At 36.3% G+C, this 21941-nt stretch overlaps 1 protein-coding gene across 13 annotated transcripts in view; it reads left to right on the top strand.

Moving 5' to 3' along the window:
- Positions 1-21941, top strand: part of LOC124356039 (neurexin-4) — a 142692-nt gene that overhangs the window by 13034 nt on the left and 107717 nt on the right. For 12 of the 13 annotated variants that reach the window (XR_006921777.1, XR_006921774.1, XR_006921776.1 and 9 more), the window contains 3 exons: positions 3532-3628; positions 9043-9211; positions 18785-18900. Coding sequence is in view for 9 of the 13 variants with exons in the window: in XM_046807184.1 (XP_046663140.1) it covers positions 3532-3628; positions 9043-9211; positions 18785-18900 (382 nt within the window). In the remaining 4 variants the exon portion in view is untranslated. Of the gene's footprint in view, positions 1-3531; positions 3629-9042; positions 9212-9665; positions 9927-18784; positions 18901-21941 lie in introns of those variants that run through there. The other variant, XM_046807191.1, reaches the window with a different exon arrangement.

The following is a 21941-nucleotide window of genomic DNA, read 5'->3' as shown; positions in this document are numbered from 1 at the left end:
TTTAACTCCGTTCCTGGTACAAAGTACTCGGACTCGTTTAGCAGTAACAGTAACTGGAACATTTTAGGAGTACCCTGTAATCAGTACGAGTACAGTTACACTCGGTTACTGAAAGTACCGGGTACAGGGAGAAGCCACAAGAAATAGTCAGACCTAACCTCACTTTCGTAGTTATCGCGTGACGGTGAAATATTTAGCGTTTTGAACTCAATTGAATTATATATGCAGTGTTGTGGTTTTAGGCAAAAATATATTAATAAGCGATTGATTATTTCGAAGTAAAATACTCATGATAAGAGACTGGTTCCATTCACCCCCCCCCCCCTGTCAGTATGATGTTCGTGTGGCTCATCTCATAGCTGAGGTGAATAGTTTGTGGGTTTAACTTTCTAAGTTGTATTAATTGCAGTATCACAATATTTTACACGTGTTAAAGGGAAAATAAAACAAAATAGCCAAAATCTGAATTGTTATTACAAATAACAGTAACAATAAATAAAATATTATAAATGACTTGTCAGGACTTAATAAAGATGTAGTCAATGTTCATTTGTAACTCCTGTACCTGTAGAACAATGGTTCCAGCCACTGAGCCGCCAGTATTCTCGTGAGCAGTTTTCTTCAGGGAACTTTGCGGATTATTGAGACATTTTACTCTACCGAATATTGGCTTTGATTCAAAAAGTGCTGTCCTGTGTAGAATTAGTGCATAATTTGTGACATTTTAGGTTTGATAAGTGTGTAATCCCTGGATAGTACAGTTTCTAGGATGTGCTGTAAGGACTATTAAGTATTTAAAGGTTGTATACAGCTACGTGTCGCACACCTCCCAAGCTAGAAATTGTTCCTACAGATTTCTTTGGTAGGATCCATACACACTGTTACACCTCTCCAGAGCATAATGCTGTACTGGAGGTCCATACGGTTTTACTAGTTGATTGGAAAACCCTCATAGTGAAGACAACTGATATTATTGTTGACAGAACTTGTGACATGTTGTTCCCAGGCCAGACATTGTTCCTGCAGTTTTCTTTGTTAGGACTCATACACACTGCTACACCTCTCCAGAGCATAGACTCAAGAATCAAAGCTTTATTGCCGTTACTACAATATACAGCATGGCATAGTCAAATTTGTTCACAGCATGAATACTTATTTCATAACACAGCCTTCATTATTGTTTAATACATTCTACAAAATCATCAACACTGTATACAGCTAGATTGACTAGAAAGTTTTTCATATAATTCTTAAAACTAACTAGGTTTAAACTTTTTACATTATATGGCAGTAGGTTATATAATTTTATACCTAATTCTACATAGCTGTTTTTAGTTGTCTGATAATTACAATGGTTGGTTCTGAGATGTAAACAATTTCTAGTAGAATAGCTATAGCATAATGCTGTACTGCAGGTTTATACAGATTTACTAGTTGATTGGAAAACCCTCATAGTGAAGACAACTGATATTATTGTTGATAATCCTTTATCCTAAATCCGTCAATCCTTTGGAAAGACGACAATGTCAAAATCTTACCAGTCGATAAAGGTAACGCTAATGTTGTACTTGACTAATTAGCGTATAAAGAAAAGATTGCGGAAACTTTAAATACTTGCAAATATACAGTTTTAAATAAAGACCCGACTGATTCATTTGAACGCAAAGTAGCAAACACCTTAACAAAACATAAAGAATTATTTTCAGATAAATTTAGATCTAAATTAACTCCTCACCATTCCAAAACCTTCCCAAAATCCACAAACCTACCATCCCTCTCTGGCCCATCATTAGTTCTCGTGATTCACCTTGCAGGGTATTGTCTAAAGTCCTCTTGGAGATCTTAACGCCATTGGTAGGAAAAACTGATTCTTTTATTAAAAATTCTAGGGATTTTTTAATAAAATCCCTGAAGTTGACTGAAACTGACAAACTGGTAAGTTTTGACGTTGAAAGTCTATTTACAAAATGTACCAGTTCCAGAAACTCTCGGAATTATTAAATCACGTCTCAAAGAAAACCAAACATTAAAGGATAGAACTAAACTTCCCGTGTCAGTAATGATGGAACTGTTAGAACTATGCACTCAATGTAATTATTTTGAGTTAGAGGGTAAAATTTACCGTCAAGATGAGGGGATGGCAATGGGTTCTCCACTGTCTCTTATTTTCGCCAATATCTTTATGGAGGAATTTGAGCGAAAAGCTTTGGCTTCAGCTCAGTTCAAACCGAAGATTTGGTGGAGGTACGTGGATGATACCTTTGTAATTTTTTCTCATGAAGACATTGAATTAAATAAGTTTTTGATTCACATTAATAGTATTTCTCCTTCCATCCGCCTCACAATGGAAGTGGAAGTCCAGAATAAGCTTCCCTTTTGGATGTGTGTGAATTAAGAGATAGGGATGTCCTTAAGACAACTGTTTTTCGAAAGAAAACACACACAGGAAAATATTTAAATTATCAATCCAACCATCAAAAATCTGTCAAAGAAGGAGTAGCCTACTCGTTGTTTGATAGAGCAAAGAGCTTGTGCTCAGATAAAGATGGATTAAAAGAGGAATTAAAGAAAGTTGAATCGGATCTTAGAAGCAATGGATACCCTCAATTAGTAATAAATAAGTGCAAACGAACCAGAAGAATCATTCCTGAGTCAGAAAAACAGAATTGTGATAAATTTGCGTTTATGTCAATCCCTTATGTGCCGGGATTATCGGAGAAAATTATAAGAGTAGGTAGAAAGTACAACATTAGAACCGTGTTTAAAACACACAATACTCTTAGACAAAGTCTCGTAAAAACAAAACCAAAAAATGGCACACAGGATTCCAAAAACTGTGTTTACAGTATAAAATGTAGTTGCAATAGGGAATACATAGGCGAGACAAAAAGACCACTAAACGTAAGGATAAAAGAGCACAAAGAAAACACAAGAAAGGGTCTCACAGAAAAGTCAAAATTGCACACCATTGTAGGTCCAAGAACCATCATATGAATTGGGATGAAGTCGACATAATACATCGGGAACCACATATATTCAAAAGGAAATTAATTGAGGTAACATACATTAAATTGGCAGACCAACCAATCAGTCAACCATCAGTCGAGATTAGGCCGCTTTGGTTGTCAATTCTAAAAAATGAACTAAAAAGAAAACCAAAAGTATCAAACGGATCAGATATTTGTAATAAACCAATGCGGAGTCACAATATGGTTTTAAGAAGTTCATCTAGCATGAACCAATAATAATAAAAGGGCCCATTCCTGTCCCCCTTCCTTTTTATTTCCGCCATCTTGTTTTTGTATGCCGTAACGATTGTCATTGGCTAGTGCCCTCTGGTCAGTCGTAGGTTGTTGGTAGATGAATGCAAACGTAATGTGACATGTTTTCTGTAGTTCAGTTCTAATGAGTGTGTGTAGTTTTTTATTATTGAGATGAAATTAAACATTTTATTTTCCCAAGTGAAACATTAGTTTGAATTTGATTAGGGCTAGAGGCTGACCTATTCACTGTCCTGCTTGTATGTTGAAGGTCGATGACAAAACTGCCGAGGCTAGTATACCAGGGTTGAATGAGTCTACCAATTATGGCGTCACATCGGATCTCACATCTGTTGTTCTTATTGGAGGTAAGTTGATTACTTGCTTACAAACATGTCTTCACCTCTATTCTTCGTTTCTTTCTTAGCCTGTATATTGCTTCCAATCTTTAAATGTCCTGTTTTATCTAAAACTTTTCTTGCAAAATCCCCTCTTGTTTTACAAAGTCACTTAGAAGTTCTTAACTTATTTGTGTCCTTTCGCAGAAATCCTTCAAATCGAAATATCTATACTCAATGCAAAAATGGGGTAATTAAGAGAATTGGTAATTGCCGGTCCAGAGGTTCTCAAAGTGTGGGGTGCGACCCCCAAGGGGGGCGCAATGAAGGTTCAGGGTGGCCAATGCTTGCTTGAAAAATTAATTTAATTTACTTAAAAAATAATGAAGCAAGTTTATGAAGCTACCGATCTTCATAGTGTTGATGGTGATGCGATGCGGGAAGAGAGCTTTTTTGTGAGATGTTTTCAGCCGATACCACTGCCATTTTCAGAATGATTGGTACATTTTTGCAGGATAATGACATATCATGGATCAAATATACTGGAATTTGCACAGATGGAGCTCGGGCTAGGTCAGGAAAGTACACTGGACTTCGAGGGTGTATCAGAAAGGTAGCTCCAGAAGCTAGATGGACACACTGCATAACTCATAGAGAGGCTTTAGTAGCAAAAGGTATGACCCCGGAACTTAATGAAATTTTACACACGGTCGTTAAAACAGTTAATGTCATTAAAGGGCAGCCTTTTAAATCTCGAGTTTTTAAGATTCTCTGTGAAATTATGGGCTCAGAACACTCAGCTTTACTGCTTGATATTGAAGCTCGCTGATTATTGAGAAGAAGGCTTGTCCAGAGTATTTGAGCTTAGACATGAAGTTCTTGCATTTTTGCTTGACGATAACACCAAAAACCCAACGTTTTTCACTGACTGAGATTTGTTCTGCGATTAGCGTACATGTCAGATATATTTGAGAAAATAAATGTATTAAACAAGTCTTTACAGAAAAAAGATGAAAACCTTCTGAAATGGACTAAAAAGGTGAACAGCTTTTTAAAGAAGCTAAGTTTGTACGAGGGTGGTCTGTAAACATATTGAGCTATTTCCTAATCTCAATCAAATCAAATCAAAACATCCTTTATTCCATATAACATATTACAATGCATTGGTTTGCTTCAACTTAGTACAATCATGTGTAGAGAACAATTTACATAGGAACAAAATACATAGGAAGGACTAAATAAATTACGTATTGCTATTAATGTAGTCATCTACAGAATAGAAACAGTGTTCAATAAGGTAAGCTTTAAGCATTCTTTTAAAACAAAATAAATCCTTTTCAGCTCTAAGAGCATCAGGAAGAGCGTTAAAAAGGGACGTGGCATTGTAAAAGGTGTGTTGTTTAAAAAAAGTAGTGGAATGGTAAGGAATATTCAGTTTATGTTTTTGTCGAAGACTGTATCCCGACTGAGGAACAAGGGACCGGAAAACACCATGGTTCTGCTGTAAGAAAATCAAGGTCTGAAAAACATAAATGCTTGGGAAGGTAAGCAATTTAAGTTCCTTAAAAACAGGCTTGCAAGTCTCCATTCGACGGATGCCAGCTACTATTCTCACTGCCTTCTTCTGCAAGACAAAAAGCCGTTTTGTGCGACAACTTTCCGATCCCCAGAATGTCACCGCATAGGAAAGATAAGGGAAAATTAGAGCGTAGTAGGTTGTTAAGAGGATCGCAGCGTTTGTAAAAGGTGCCAGTCTACGAAGCACAAAGATTCCAGAACAAAGCTTACGTGCTACATAATCGATGTGGGATGAAAAATTCAGGTTTCTGTCTGTAGACAATCCCAAAAACCTGCACAGAAAGGATTTCCATATCATCGACCCAAACGCTGAGATTATTAATGCTATTAGATGAGATTGCGAATTCAACAATTGCGGTTTTAGCAGCATTTACCACTAGACCATTTTCCCTAAACCATTGAACTATCTTATTAGACTCCACAAAAGTGCTAACTTCCATGGCCTCACGACATTGGTTTTCCATTACGATGGACGTGTCGTCTGCAAACAAACACAACTGGGCCTCCGCAATACAACTCCTGAGGTCGTTTACATATATAATAAACAGAAGAGGGCCGAGTATGGAGCCCTGTGGCACCACCGCCTTAACGCTCAGCACATCCGAGTAGCATCGCCTCACAGTGCCTGCATGATGGACACTTCTACGGCCTGTCGACGATCCCTCAAATAAGATGAAAGCCATTGGTTCGCCACTCCTCGAACTCCAATGCCTTCAAGCTTTTCCAACATGATGTCATGGGAAACCACATCGAAAGCCTTCCGAAGATCGAAAAAGACACCGGAAGCAGACCTACCTCTATCCAAGGCATTTACTATTTTGTTGATGAGCGTAAACATTGCATTGACAGTTGACCGTCCTTTAACAAACCCAAACTGATTCTCAAACAAAATACTGTTGTGATTAATAAAAGACCATAATCTATTTAAGACTGCCCTTTCAAATATCTTTGAAAACGTTGATTTGATAGATATTGGTCTAAAATTATCGAGTTCATCCACTCTTCCTTTTTTAAGCAAGGGCTTCACAACAGAAAGCTTCAACAAATCTGGGAAAAGTCCACCTTCGAATGAACAGTTAATAAGGTGAACGAGTGGGTCAACAAAACATTCACTACATGACATAAGCAATTTAGATAATATCCTGTCGCAGCCAGAAGACGTCTTTGGCTTCAAAGACCTGTTGATATCTGTTATCTCTCTCCTAGTAACTGGTGATAAGAAAAATGAAGATGTACACAAGCCAGGCTGCACATAAGAATGAGGAATACTGGATGAGGTTGATGCACTATTAGACACATCAATAAAGAATTTGTTAAACATGTTTGAGACCAGTTTTGGATCACTGATATCAACTCCCTTGTCATCTTTGACGGTGCGGGGGACATTACATGGAGACTGATTCTTCCCTCTACTTTCATTAACGATCTCCCACATAGTTTTGATTTTATTAGAAGATTTTTGTATAACATCAAGCACCTTAGATGACTTAGCAAGCCTAACACAAGACTTGTACTCTCTCTTCAATGATAAGTAATGCTATCTCCTCAGATCAGAAGAATCCAAATCTTTAGTGAAGCAATACCACTGGAGAACCATATCTCTAAGTTTCAATTGGTGATCACTCAAGGACACTTTGCTGCGTGAGGCACCTTTGCGAACTCTTCTTTTCTTTTCAGGAAAAGCCTGTTCAAAATAAAAGGAGATTGAAGATTGGAATAGACGCATTTTATCATTTATAGTCCCAGCCTCGTAAACATTAGACCACGTTTCTTTGTCAATTAGATATTTGAAAATACGGATATTATCATAAGAAAACGATCGCTTGAGATAATACTTAGGATGACTTGAGTCACTTGAAATGGGTAAGTCAAAAAATTATGATTGAAGAAATAGATCTAAAAACTATTCCAACATATCCAAAGAAATGCTTTCTTAAACACTTAGAAATCCTCAAATTTCATTAAAAATATTTTGATGAGGACTTGGATGGCTTGGCATGGATTCAAAATACGTTCAAACCATCCGTCGATGAGTGCTCCCTCAACATGATAGTAAAAGAAAATATCATTGACCTCCAGGGTGACACTGAGCTTGAAAGTAAGTTAAGAATCTTCTCTCACATCCTTTTGGATTGGTGTAGAAAAGGATCTCTCAATTTTAGGTAAAAAGGCATTGAACATACTCACTCCATTCACCACCACTTATTCTTGTGAAACTGGGTTTTCTGCTCTAGCTGCCACGAAGAGAAAATATTGCTCAAGACTGGATTTGATGAAGAGACTCGAGTGGCGTTATGAGAACTGACACCGCGTTTGTCAAACTATGTGCAAAGAGAAAGCAAGCACATCCTTCACATTGAAGATCTTTTTATTATTATTATTATTAATTTGTGATATAAATAAGAATTTTGTACTGTAGTAGCTGAAATAAAAAATAATAAATTGTAATTGCTTGTATAGAATTTGTTGTTTGATTACGATTAAACTTATTGCTCCAATATGCTCTAATGTAGTTTGCACAAAATGTGGAAAACTAAGCAAATAAAAGTTGACAGTAAAATTTCAAAAGTGACTCACTTATGAAGGAAACTATGTATTAGGTTAGTTATTTACCTGAAGAAGATATCAGATTGCAGATCTCGAAATGTAGTGTTACTGATTTCTTGTTTCACTGAACGATGGCAAACATCCGGAAAAATCCTGTTTCCTTCACAATCCTTCTATTGTGAAAAATAAACTTCAAAAAAGGACTCACTTATATAGTACACTTACATGTAGGGGGCCCGGCTACCAGCTGGATTATGCAGAGGGGCTCGAAGTAAAAAGTTTGAGAACCGCTGGCATAGTCCTAAACTTTGCAATTATCTCAGATAAAGAGGTCTTGCTATCGTTGTATGTATGTACTAAAAAATGCAAAAACTTTGTTTAGTAGATCTATCCCTTCTTCACGTATCAAGAAATCAGTAGAGGGCATACTAGTTAGCTACCATCCGCTCATCTGTGGCTGAGGCTGCTTTTTTATAATATAACATAATGTTATAATATGTTTAGGTTTCCTAGTAAATTCTTTTTTCTAATTGGTAACCAGAGTGGCCTAACTGGTTGACAGCGACTGAACTGTTAGTCGTATGTTTGAGGCGTAGATCTCTATTAGTTTAATTTGGAACTATAATTCTTCACAGTGAACTATGTAGTCTGTGAACATCACCTATTTTAAGAATTGATTATGGTTGGGTGACAATGCATAACTACTAGTGAAGAATTTCCAAGGCTTAATAACCTTACAGATATGGCAATCTCATTAGAATTATGTTCTTTGGAGAGAGCATTTTCATATTGCCAAAGTTGGTAAAAATGATTTCATAGTTCGGTAACTTGCCAACTGAATAATAAAAATAACACAACTTGGCTTCTAGTAATAAAATCATTTTGCCAATTTATAATTTTTAAAGCCCATTAGTTGTAGAAAATACAATCATGTGGTTCATAATATAACACTGCAGCTTCTACAAGATAGTGTCAATAGTTATCATGTTAGATGTCTCTAACAACTCTTCACCGTCAAGACATTGACAGAATAAGTGTAAATCTCGAATCTATTAGTATAATGAATAGAACAGCAAGATAACAGTATTAAAGTTACTAACAGTCATTATTTAGAACTAATATATAATACCTAACAAACTTAGAACCTATTGATCATTAATGAAATGAAATGAAATGAAACGGTTATTCTGTCTTCACAATCAATTAATTGTAACAAAACAACAACAATATTATACTTCTATACCTAGTGTTTGATCAAATAACGTGTTAACTAATTAGGATGTGTGTCATTAGTTAATGTATATCATGTTATTCATTAGGGCTAAGTCCAGAGGAGAAGTTGCATGGAGTGAAGTATATCATCGAGTCTTTTGTTGGTTGTATCAAAGACATGGTGCTGAGTGCAGGGAAGGCTGCCTCGGATCTACTGCCTATCAAGCCTCTCATCGCAACCAAACATGACAATGTCCTTGAAGGTTGTCTGAACAAGTAAGTCTCAGGATAGTAATACATTCTGTAGGTTGTATCAAAGACTTGGTGCTGAGTGCAGGGAAGGCTGCCTCAGGTCTATTCCCTAATAAGCCTCTCATCGCAACCAAACATGACAATGTCTTTGAAGGTTGTCTGAACAAGTAAGTCTCAAGACAGAAATACATTCTGTAGGTTATATCAAAGACATGGTGCTGAGCGCAGGGAAGGCTGCTACAGATCTACTGCCTATCAAGCCCCTCATCGCAACCAAACATGACAATGTCTTTGAAGGTTGTCTGAACAAGTAAGTCTCAGGATAGTAATACATTCTGTAGGTTGTATCAAAGACATGGTGCTGAGTGCAGGGAATGCTGCTACAGATCTACTGCCTATCAAGCCCCTCATCGCAACCAAACATGACAATGTGTTTGAAGGTTGTCTGAACAAGTGAGTCTCAGGATAGTAATACATTCTGTAGGTTATATCAAAGACATGGTGCTGAGTGCAGGGAAGGCTGCTACAGATCTACTGCCTATCAAGCCCCTCATCGCAACCAAACATGACAATGTCTTTGAAGGTTGTCTGAACAAGTAAGTCTCAGGACAGAAATACATTCTGTAGGTTGTATCAAAGACATGGTGATGACTGCAGAGAAAGCTGCCTCGGATCTACTGCCTATCAAGCCCCTCATCGCAACCAAACATGACAATGTCTTTGAAGGTTGTCTGAACAAGTAAGTCTCAGGATAGTAATACATTCTGTAGGTTGTATCAAAAACATGGTGCTGAGTGCCGGGATGGCTGCTACAGATCTACTGCCTATCAAGCCCCTCATCGCAACCAAACATGACAATGTCTTTGAAGGTTGTCTGAACAAGTAAGTCTCAGGATAGTAATACATTCTGTAGGTTGTATCAAAAACATGGTGCTGAGTGCCGGGATGGCTGCTACAGATCTACTGCCTATCAAGCCCCTCATCGCAACCAAACATGACAATGTCCTTTTCAATAGTCAGTACAATTTTGTTTTCTGCTTCTAAACCCTTATGCACGCAGCAAACATCCACCCATGTGCACACACACACACACACACACACATATATATATATAAAGATTCAATTTTTATATGCCTGTTGTACAAATATTTATATTCATTTTTCCACCTCCCATCTCAACCCACGCTATCTGTAGTCTATCATTTAATTTTATTAATAATTCAGTACGATCTCTTCCCACCATATGTAGCCATTTCAACATTTTTTAAAGTAAATCCTTGTTTTATTATTGTTATTTTTTACTGAATCTAGCAATTTTTTTGAAAATAATGTGTCTGATATAACTAGTTTTAGTAGCAGAGAAAGTTTTGAATAAATTCGGAACTCAAGTCTGACCTGTAGTAGCATGCGAGTATCTTGTGGAATATTCATGAGGCAAAGAGTCAAATAGGTTTAGTTGGTTTTAAAAAACGTGGACAAGTGCTTTGATGTAAAGCTGTATAACATCCAAAACTTGCATTTCATTACACAAAGTATCCAAAGAGTATTTTCTACATCTCCCCAATGCTGCCTTCATAATAGATTTCTGTGTGACGTGAAGGCGATCTATTACTGTCCTGTAAGCCCCGCCCCATGCTAAAATCCCACTTTCAATAATTGACGGCACATATGCAAAATATGCCATCCGATTTTTTTTAATTGTCAGTACTTTATGTAATTGTTGAAACGCGAAAGTTATTTTACTTAATCTTTTATTGACATAACTTAAGTGTGCTGTCCACATCAATCAATTGTCAAACATAACGCCAAGCTATTTATACTCAATTACATGGTCAATTATGTCACACGGGCAATCAGTATTACGAGTGAAGTCGTCGCATACTATTAATCGTATCACTGGATTCGCGTAATGATAAGGGCATACATTTTCTTTTAGCACCGTTCAACGTTAACAAATTTTGATGAAACCACTTTTTTATTTTTGACATATTTTGATCTACTTTTACGAAAACATTGTCTCATCCTTCTGCCTGGAATAAAATTGATGTATCATCAGCTAAAAGATACAATCTACTGGAAATATTTATTAAAAAAATACTACTCATATAGATTAAAAATAATAATGGTACAAGAGTACTCCCCTGGATTACACCACAGTTGACGGGCTTCAGGCCACTATTAACACCAGTTGTAAACTGCTCTCTGTTGGCCAAGTATGTTTGGAACCAGTTAAATGATGTTCCACATACGCCAATCAAATGCAGTTTCTGAAGTAATTTTTTCTTTTTTGCCATATCAAATGCTTTTGCTAGATCTGGAAATATTAATAAACATAGGTTACCTTTGCTTAAAGCCAAATTGACATCGGCCACATTTTTAGATTCCCTGAACCCGAACTGGCGACCTGTCAGTATATCTAGTCTTTCAATATAATCTGTGAGTTGATTTCTTACAATTTTCTCTAACACTTTAGAGAACACACTAAGTAAACTAAATAGACTTAAGTTAGATTTTTGTGTAATATTGTTGCTCTTGAACATCGGAATCACTTTAGCAACCTTGAAAGCATCGAGACACTTTCCGGAACGAATGCCACTGTTAATAATCGAGCACAGCCATCGACAACGTCATAACAAACATTCCAAACGCCACAATCTCTGTACTAGGTAGCCATATCTGACCACTTTGCTCAGGAGACGATAATTAATAATTTCAGACCCAAAATTATAACTCAATTATCCAAAATCAAAAGGGAGTTGAGTTCGGAAAACATCGCCCTTATGAATTCATAAAAAAATGAGTCATGGATGTTTTTAGATAACATTGAAAATGTTGATAAAGCTTTCACCGCATTCCACGAACGTTTTATTTTTCTTTTGAACATAGCTTGCCCGTTTAAACATTTTACAGACCGAAAAAAGACAAAATAGAATTCGTGGATGACTCAAGATATCTTAAAATTACGTGAATATTTGAAATTTTACAATTCCACAAAACGTGCAAACAGAGAACAAAGCTTTTTATAAAAATTTCGAGACCAATTATCGAAAAACGATAAAAACAGCAAAAGCACGTGAAATCGAAAAGAAACTATCAGTCTGAAAATTTTTCCAAAACTGCTTGGAGCATCATAAAAAATTCAACGATACAGCTCAATGAATAGAAACAGTCTAAAATTCAAAAACTCAAAATAGAGAATGAATTAATTACAGATCCATTAAAAGTAGCAAGTGAATTTAACGCTTTTTTCGTCGCTTGCGTTATCCGATCCATCTTTCAAATGCTCCAACCAAGTGTCATTGATGGGATAGGTCTCTTCCATTGCACTGTCTCCAGTGAGTGAGGAGGAGGTGTCACGATTGATACACAGATGCAAACTAAAACAATCATGTGCCATTGATGTCTATGTGGCTGCTCAAACGCTGCTTTAAGCACATTTTGACTCCACTGAAAAATTTGATCAACATGTATTTCGCTCAAGGCATTTTCCTTCCACCTTAAAAACACCTTAAAGTCACACCAATTTTCAAAAAAGACGATCCTTGCCTTGCAAGCAACTATCGTCCATGTCAATCCTTCCAGTCATAAAGCAAAATTTTTGAAAAACTTTTTCTGTCAAGATTAGAAGGGTTCTTTGAACGTTTTGATGTTCTTTGTTTTCATCAATTTGGCTTCAGAAGAAACAAATCCACTATTGATGCCGTCAGAAATTTAATCGAAACCGTTGTCGATGGACTGGAGAGACGGGAACATGTTCTAGGCATATTCCTTGATCTGTCCAAAGCATTCGACTGTGTACATCATGAGACATTGTTGTGTCAGTTGAAGACATGTGGTGTTCGAGGTCTGCTGCACAAATGGCTTTTGTCTTATCTCAGAGATAGAAGCCAGTGTATGCAGATTGCGAATTCCCTGTCAGAAAAAGTAAAAATGGCCTATGGTGTCCCGCAGTGATCTGTCCTTGGACCAGTATTATTTCTTGTGTACGTCAACGGGTTGAATTCGTCGCTCCTAACAGGTAAAATGGTTCAATACGCTGTCGATACAACGCCCTGTTTCAAAGCTAAAACAAAGAATCAATTAGAAATCAATACTTTCTTGGAACTGAATTCATATATTCAGTATTTCTCAACATTGAACCTGAGAGCGAACAGTTCCAAATCAAATGTGTTAAATTTTTGCCTTCGGCAATATGAGCCCAAGAATTGTGCTGCTGTGATGGTGGATGATAAATTGTATGTGTGAATGAGAATCTTGTGGTATGAATGTAAGAAATTTTAGATTAAAATTTGTGATGTTTGCTATACGTTGTAATATTGTCGCTGCAATAAAGCTGATTTGATTTGATGTCCTTCTAGAGGAAAATGATTCTACCAAGTTCCTAGGGATGTCCCTTGATCGAGGCCTGACATGGGGTGATCACATAGAGAGCAAAGGTTCAAAGGTTTCTTCGGGCATTTATGCTTTACGAAATCCGGGACAACGTCCGTATTCAACAGCACAGAACTGCCACGTTGGAACGTTTACCATCCGAGGATGGCGTAAGGTTCATAAATAAGCTCCCTGATGAGATAAAAAATTTTAATGATCCTAAAGAAATTCAAAGCTTGATTGAGAAACCTATTGGTGTCGAGGGTGTTTTACTCTGTTGAAGAGTTTATGATAAGCCGCAGGGATTAAATTTGAAGTTAATTGAAATGTAAAGTCCTTTAGTTCTATTCTAAATTGTAATCAGCATAGCTGAAAACTTTTTAATAACTGAAATGACTTGCATTTAAATTGATTTATAAAGTTTAATTCATTTTACTACATATAATATATATTGACGATTGTATACAATTTGCTTAAGTTGTGAACACAATATAGATTTATTATTATTATTATTAATGTGTAGGAGAAGTTCACAAAACAGCTGAAAGATGTCTTTCAGAAAGGAAGCGGAAATGCAATATTGTACCCAGGAGCTGAGCCTCCGCGTAGGCCACTGACACAGTTGTACGAGTATAAGTCTTGTTCCGTGACAGTTCTCATAGTACAGAGTCCACAGTAAAGTCGTTATTGTCCACAACAAGCGGACCGCTCGAGTCGATTGAGTAGCCAAGTCAGTAGCGTATATAGAAAAATATTTTGGGGGGGGCTGAAATACGGGGGGGTCTGTGGGGTATGGAATACCCCCCAGTAGAAGGGGGGGTCCGGGGGTCCCTCCCCCGGGAAAATGTTGCCAATTTAAGTCTTAAAAACACAGGTTTAAGGTTTTTGGAATGTATAAACGCTAAAATGGAAAGAATGAAAAATCACTCTTTCGGAGAGATTTTTAAGTTTTTCATGGCGAGTTTCCTTCTTTTCGAGCAGGTTTTCACTTTTCCATTTTAGCGTTATTATGTTTATATAGAAGGACCTGTATCCTTTGTATATTATTTTTGTATAAAATTAAAATTCAAAAACTTAAGTGTCTGCTAGTTTGGTAGTTTTCAGTTGTTAAAATAGAAAATATAGAGGCTATAAAGTCCCTATTTTTAAAATCTTTGGTTTAAAATAGTTGTTATACAAAGAAATATATTGTCCTACGTATCTAAAACACAACACACCACAATATTATAAGTTTGAAACTAATAAATGTTGACTATATACTATATTTTATTTTTAGCAATTGAATTGTTATTTTAGTTTTTTTTTAATTTTACCTTAATGAAATCAGAAATAGTAATTTTCAGTATGCACACAATTCAAATATTTATATCGTTAAAAAACTAAAATCTCAAACAGCCTTCCAAGCTACAATAACCAGTTATTGTAGGCCTACTTTATGAACTGTTACAAGGGAAGAAAATGAAATATAGCTAAAAGTATTCATGAAACACTGTTTATTGTCATTTTACAAAAACAAAATCCAAATTTCTAGACTTTCAGTAAAAATTGTTTTAAAAACTTCCTCATCAGTTATGGTAATGTCTCTATGAATAGATAAAAGTGCAAGACCATTCAACCTGTTTTCCCGAAGTTGTGTTTCTCAGATACGTTTTAAGTCTTCGGAGAGATGAAAAGCTCCTTTCTGCAGAAGCCACTGAAACGGGTAAAAACCGCTAACAATTTCAAAATATTAAACATGTTTGGGAAATAGTCTTTATCACACATTTTTCAACAGCAGAAATTGCAGTTTTTGGTAAACTTTCTTTTTTCTTCACGATTCCACTTTTGTTTCCACAGTAGAAATTCACTTCGTACCTCATCTCTGAAAGATAGATCTTTTTCATAAAACGTCAGGGCAGGTTCCAGGGATGAAAATTCCGTTTTAATGCAGTGCTCAGGAAGAACATTCTGTAGTGAGTCGATTACTTCCCTGTGGTTTTTAAAACGCTCCTGAAGTGAACAGCAGAAATCGTCAAGGTATGGTATATACACTACACGCCGGTAGTATTCTTCCCACGTTTGTATAAGGAGTATTGCAGCGATTAGTTTGCTTGCGACATGTACGGGGGGTTTCCTCTTTGATACCTAATTTGTCAGTGCTTACTTTTAGCTCACTGAACAAAGCCTGGAATGTCTCTCTGCTTTGCTTCGCCTTTCCTTTACTAGTTCCAATACATTGGAAATCTGTTTGTTGGCTTGAGCAAGATCTATATCTTTCTTTTGGAGCATCTCTGAAAGGCGGATAGTCAAAGAAAGCAAGTTGTTCAAAATAAAAAGACATGCAACAAACTGAAAACTGGTCACGGAAGCAATTAGTGTGTGTGCTTTTACAGAAGCTTCTGCAGTCGATTCTTCTTCAATAGTTGATAGAGCGGTAATTATAGGCTCCAAAGCTTCTTTAAACATTATAACTGAATCGTGGCGTTGCACCCCAGCGAGTCTCACACAGACATATAAGTTTTTTTCTTTCATCTCAGGGCAGCATTCAGAAATACTTGACTTAAGTATCGCAGTTCTCTTAGCTGACTTGTGAAAGAAACTACACACCTCACTGATGACACCCATACAATTCCTTATCATAGGGATTTTTGATGCATCAGATAAGACATAAGTTAAGAGAGTGAGAGAGGAACAATGTGTGTATATGGCTGAGGGTACTTTTTTCACTTATGTATGCTAGTTACCCCTCTGAACTGGCCACCCCTCATGACAGAAGCCCCATCATATCCTTGACCACGTAAATTGTTTTAAATCAAGTCCAAGACTGGTTAGACTTGACATTAATGTATTGGCTAAACCTTGACCTGTTACATCATACACGGGTACAAAAGCCAGAAAATCTTCCCTAATTTTAAACAATTCCTCGTCAACATATCGGACACAGAGGGAAAATTGTTCAATTTGGCTAATGTCTGTTGTCTCATCTGCTAATACTGAATAAAATACAGATTTTCTCACGTTGGATACAATTTTTGACTGTATTTGGGAATCAAAAATGCCTATAATTTTCATTTTGGATAACAGAACTAGTATACATAGTTTTGCCACCACCAGTTTCTAGCTGTGTTTTAAGATTATTGTCCCCGTAATTAGCCCTGTACCTTAATAAAGAGCGAAAATTACCATCATTTTGTATAGGCTCGTCAAGATCCACTCTTCCACCATCACGATGCCCTCTAAGAGCAATTTGTTGCCTTCCACAAAATCTAATTGTCTGGATTATCGGTATAATTCTATTTTTTGTTTTCCTGAACATTCATTTTTCTCTGCATGTTGATACTGTTTATCACACTTTCTGTTTTTCATGTACTAAGGATTTTACGTCTTCAGCCATTAACATTGCAGTTTTATGATATTGTTTATTTTCATGTTGCATGAAAACCTCCCTAGCTTTCTTAAGCTTTGTAGTAAGTGGTTTTGATACTAATACTCCTAAACTCTGATGGTTTCCTTTCCCACCTGTGTTGTGTGAGAAAAAAACACAATATTTTACACAGGGCCCCTTCCTTTGCTTCCGAATAAGCTAACCATTTGAAGTCTTCCAACCACTTATATTGAAAACTTCTGTTATTTTCAACTTTAGGAAATTCGTAACTACGTTGAGGCTTCCAACAGTTCTCAATAATTGAAATTTTCTCTTCATTTTGAAGTGAAAAGGAAGTTGAGGAGCAGTAATGACCAATATCATTGATATTGTGAACTAACAAAGTGGTGATTACTCTCGTTAAGGTTATGTTCAAATTTCACCTGTGTGATCCTTGATCTCAACAACGCTGCCAGTTGATGTAGCACAAGTGGAGGGACTCGGTGTTATTTCAAACGATGTCTGCTCGTCGATCTCAGACGAAACACGTTTTTTTTTCACGAAAAAAGCTTGAATCGAACTCTGTCTCTTCATTTTAAAATGTTTAATGTAGCCTATGTACTTCACACGTAAACTGTCAACTATAAAGTAATCAGATCATGTTTAAATAACGCGACAACAAAACATATCACTTGATAAACAGTCACTACAATCACAGCACATATGCCATACAGCACTTAAAATGTCACCACGGGTGATACGCACTAGACAACAGCAGACAATGGCGTGGTAGTGCGGAATGAGGTCAGGTGTGGTGGGAGTGGGTGGGGGGTTGTAGGAGGAGGAGGGTTGCTAGGCAGCGGGGCCCGCGGCGACACGTCATCGTCATATACGCATGCCTGGCGCTGGCACTACACGAGCGGCCGACGCGACAGTCAGGAGCGTCAGGCTACCTCGCACTCTTTACAGTTGCAACGCTTATTTGCATGCTTACAAAAATATTAGTAATTTCAACCTCTGAAAAAAATAAATATTGAATATTGTTAGGTATCATAATGTATTCTTAAAATTCCACTATAAACTATAATACTAATGTAGTCGAAAGTATAGAAGCACAGCTTATTGAAAATAAAAATAAATTATCGTAATATAAGTTATAATATTTTTTTTGTGTTTCAAATTTCGGGGGGGGCTCGAGCCCCTGAGCCCCCCCCTTATATACGCCCTTGATGCCAAGTTAAATCCAACCTGAGAGATATTTGCGTTTATATCAATCCCTTATGTGACAAGATCCCCACTCCTGGTCCCTTCTTTTTTTGCTGCTTTTGTTTCTGCCTTGACGATTTTCATTTATTATTGGGATTTGGTTGGTCGCTGAATGCAGACCAATAGACAATAGTGACCTGTATTCTGTAGTTCAGTTTTAATAATTATTGTTGTGTTTTGTTTTTTATTAAGTGCATGTTTTAGAGTTAGTGAAGTTGAAACACAACATGGTGGTCGTGATACCTGACTTAGCGTGTCACAACGCTCTTGTATGATTTGTTTATTTTAACCTAGTTTGTAATTGTGTCTAAGGTTAGTTATTTACCTGAAGAAGAGATCAGATTGCAGATCTAGAAACGTAATGTTACTGATTTTTTGTATCACTGAACGATGTCAAATGTCTGGAAAAATCCTGTTTCCTTCACAATCCTTCCGTCGTCAAAAACAAACTTCAAACAAAAAATGAATTATGAAGTGTAAACAATAACGATATATGTATATACAATACATTATAGTTATATATATATATATATATATATATATATATATATATATATAAAACTATTAACTATAATACTTTATTGAAGAAATGAAGTAACCTCAATAATTGTGTTCAGATGTCGAACAAGAGAGAATTTCTGCTTTGAGGGAAGCAAGTGTATCAACCACTACAACGAACTGTCCTGTGACTGTTTCGGCACCAGCTATGAGGGTGAACTCTGTGATATTTACAGTAAGTTTATTTAATCAATTAGTTCAGGAATATCATCCATAAGATTTATAAATTAACTAAAAGTGATAACCAATGTTTTAGATTATTTAAAACTTAAATGGTGTATGTGGGAAGTAAGGATACAATATTTTTGGAAATCAAATGGAACTTTATTTCTCAATATTGGCTGCGTGTGGTAAATTTAGGAGAATGAAAAGGAATTATCAGTTCCAGGAAACAAGAAGCCTTATGAAATGTTTACATTGTGAGATGCTACACGATCGTCATCTGATGGATGGATCCATCACCGGCTGATCGTGCATACTCGTACACTTCAATGTCAACAAATCGCCTGAATGGTGAAATTAGTTTTGTAAATTTATAAAGGATGAACAGGCTTTACAACGGCAAGAAAATTTACCTGCCAATTGTTATCAAACACTTTGTAAAGGGGGTTTGTTCAAAAACTGATGTTTTAGTTGGTTAGGATCTTACTGAGGGCCACAGTTTGTACTGTGAACATTCTTTTCATAATACGAGTAATACATGAATGTTGCAATGCATAAAACACAATATATACAAAGTTTGAAATATGTATCTCTACATTGCTACCTTTGTTCCACTATGCACACTGAATCACCAGAAAACATTGGGCCCAATCGGAGAATGTTAGTCCCTATGATTTGAAAGTTCTAGTTTATAATTTAAACTTGGATAATTTAACCATTTAAAGGTTACTTTTAAGCAATTCAGCTAACAATGACAACAAAATTGCTTTTAATATGTTTTATTTGTTGCACCAATTTTACCTACTTTATGTTCATCAACATTCACTTGTGAAGATCCATTATTCTTACACTGAGATGTTAATTACTCACAGAAAATGAGGGGGGCATTGCAAAAGTTGACAGATTGGCGATTCTTGTTACTGGATACGGGGTCTAAAAACTGATAGGAGCCCCAAAGATTGATCGTGGGACTGGTGAGGAACAAGCTACAGCTTGTCTAGAAACTTTACATGTATGGAGATATATTTATTGTTTTAAATAATAAAGTTGTTTTTGTACCAAAGTATAGATGTTTGACAAAAAAATCGCGTTTTTCCTTAAGGTGTGAAATCATAGGGACCCCTAAATAATGACCTATTCACCTAAAAATTTTTTCTGTATTATATATTATATATATATATATATATATATATATATATATATATATATATATATATACACCGGGTGAGTTTTTTAAAGTGATCCAATAGCTAACTTTTTAATTACACAACTTAGCACCACACTTTAAATTTGGAACTTGATCAATTTTAAGTTTCACTCAGGAATACACTTTCAAATTTTTTGAAGATGGCCGCCATTTTCCAATATGGTGGGCAACTTTAAAATCTTTTATGGAACACCCTGAATTTTATGTTGCTTTTAGATTCTACTCTGAAAAATATATGTTTCCAATTGAGAGATTTTTAATATCTCTAATGGTTCAGGACCTACATGGATTTATTATTAAGTAATATTTTGACAAATATGACTCGAAGTATTTTAGTTCCATACTGTATTTGGATTGGCAACATTGTTTACAAATATAATTTTTGCATTTTGTCACTATCCAGCTGTCAATTTCTAATCAAATTCAAACCTGATTCTTGAAAGTTATGGCGTTCTATGAAAAGGTGGATATGTTGTTAATATTTGGTGAGTGTCACAAGAACTGCAAATTTGTATGCTGCACGGTATCCTGATAGACCACATCACATCCATCATGTAGTGCGTTTTCTCGTCTTGAAAAACAAGCCTAATCTACAGGATCTTTGGCTCCTCGAAAGAGGTAACGTGCAAAGCGAGTTACAAAAGAAGAAGCTGAAATTGATGTTTTAGCATCAGTGTATGACTGTCCACATATTTCAACTCGTGAAATAAGTAATGGATTAGGAGTAAGTCAAACTTCCATTGTAAACATATTAAAACGGCACAAATTTCATCCTTTTAAAATGAGTTTACATCAAGAGTTATTGGATGCAAACTTTCTCCATAGGTTGCAATTGTGCAATTTGTTGCTACTGGAAATTGAAAATAATCCCATGTTTTTAGGAATGGTTCTCTTCTCAGATGAGGCAACATTTGTGAGTACTGGTGAGGTAAACAGGCACAAAATGCACTATTGGTCTGCTACTAATCCTCACTGGATGCGCACTGCAGGTCACCAGAGGCGATGGTCGCTTAACGTGTGGTGTGGCATTCTAGGCAGTAAGATTATTGGTCCCCACTTTTTTTATGGAAACGTCAATGGTCCGCAGTATGCTGAATTTATCAGAGAAACTCTCCCTGTCCTATTGGATGATGTTCCTATTCAAACCCTGTACGCCATGTGGTATCAGCAAGATGGCGCCCCTCCGTATCACGCTCAAGCTGCCCGAAATGCTGTGAGTGAGAGATTTCAAGAGCGATGGATAGGTAGAGGTGGGCCGGTAGCGTGATCTCCTCGATAACCTGACCTTTCTCCTTTGGATTTTTTTCTGTGGGGAGCCATAAAGGATAAGGTGTACCGCACGCCCCCTACAACTCCCGAAGACATGCGTGAAAGGATACGCAACGAGTGCAGCTCAATTGGCGTAGACGTTTTAATCAGGGTACAAAGAGTGCATGTGCAACGACTTAGAAAGTGCATTGAAGCAGAAGGACGGCACTTCGAACATTTTATTTGAACTTGTAAAGTCACTAACCTATTAGAACTGGTCCTTTGTTTCGGTATTGCTATTACAATAATAATTGTTTAGATAATTTTTAAATGTGTTCAATAAAATATGTATTCTTTAAATGTGTTTGTTTAACTGCGATCTAAGTCGCTGCTTCTGAAATCTTTTTTTATCTCAAATCTTTTTTTACCAAATATTTAATCAAAAAGTTAAATGAATATCAAAGCAAAATGATTAATGCTCAGCGTAAAATATGTCTAATATCAAAACACATACAAACTACACACATAACAAAACACTAACAACACAAAACTAACATCATTGATTAAACGTGCTTTAAGAATTCATGCAATTGATGATG

Source organism: Homalodisca vitripennis, chromosome 2 (genome assembly GCF_021130785.1).
Source record: "Homalodisca vitripennis isolate AUS2020 chromosome 2, UT_GWSS_2.1, whole genome shotgun sequence".
In the NCBI taxonomy this organism is placed as follows: Eukaryota; Metazoa; Arthropoda; class Insecta; order Hemiptera; family Cicadellidae; genus Homalodisca; species Homalodisca vitripennis.
The sequence above is the reverse complement of the archived record's forward strand: the minus strand, read 5'-3'. Positions and strand labels throughout refer to the sequence as shown.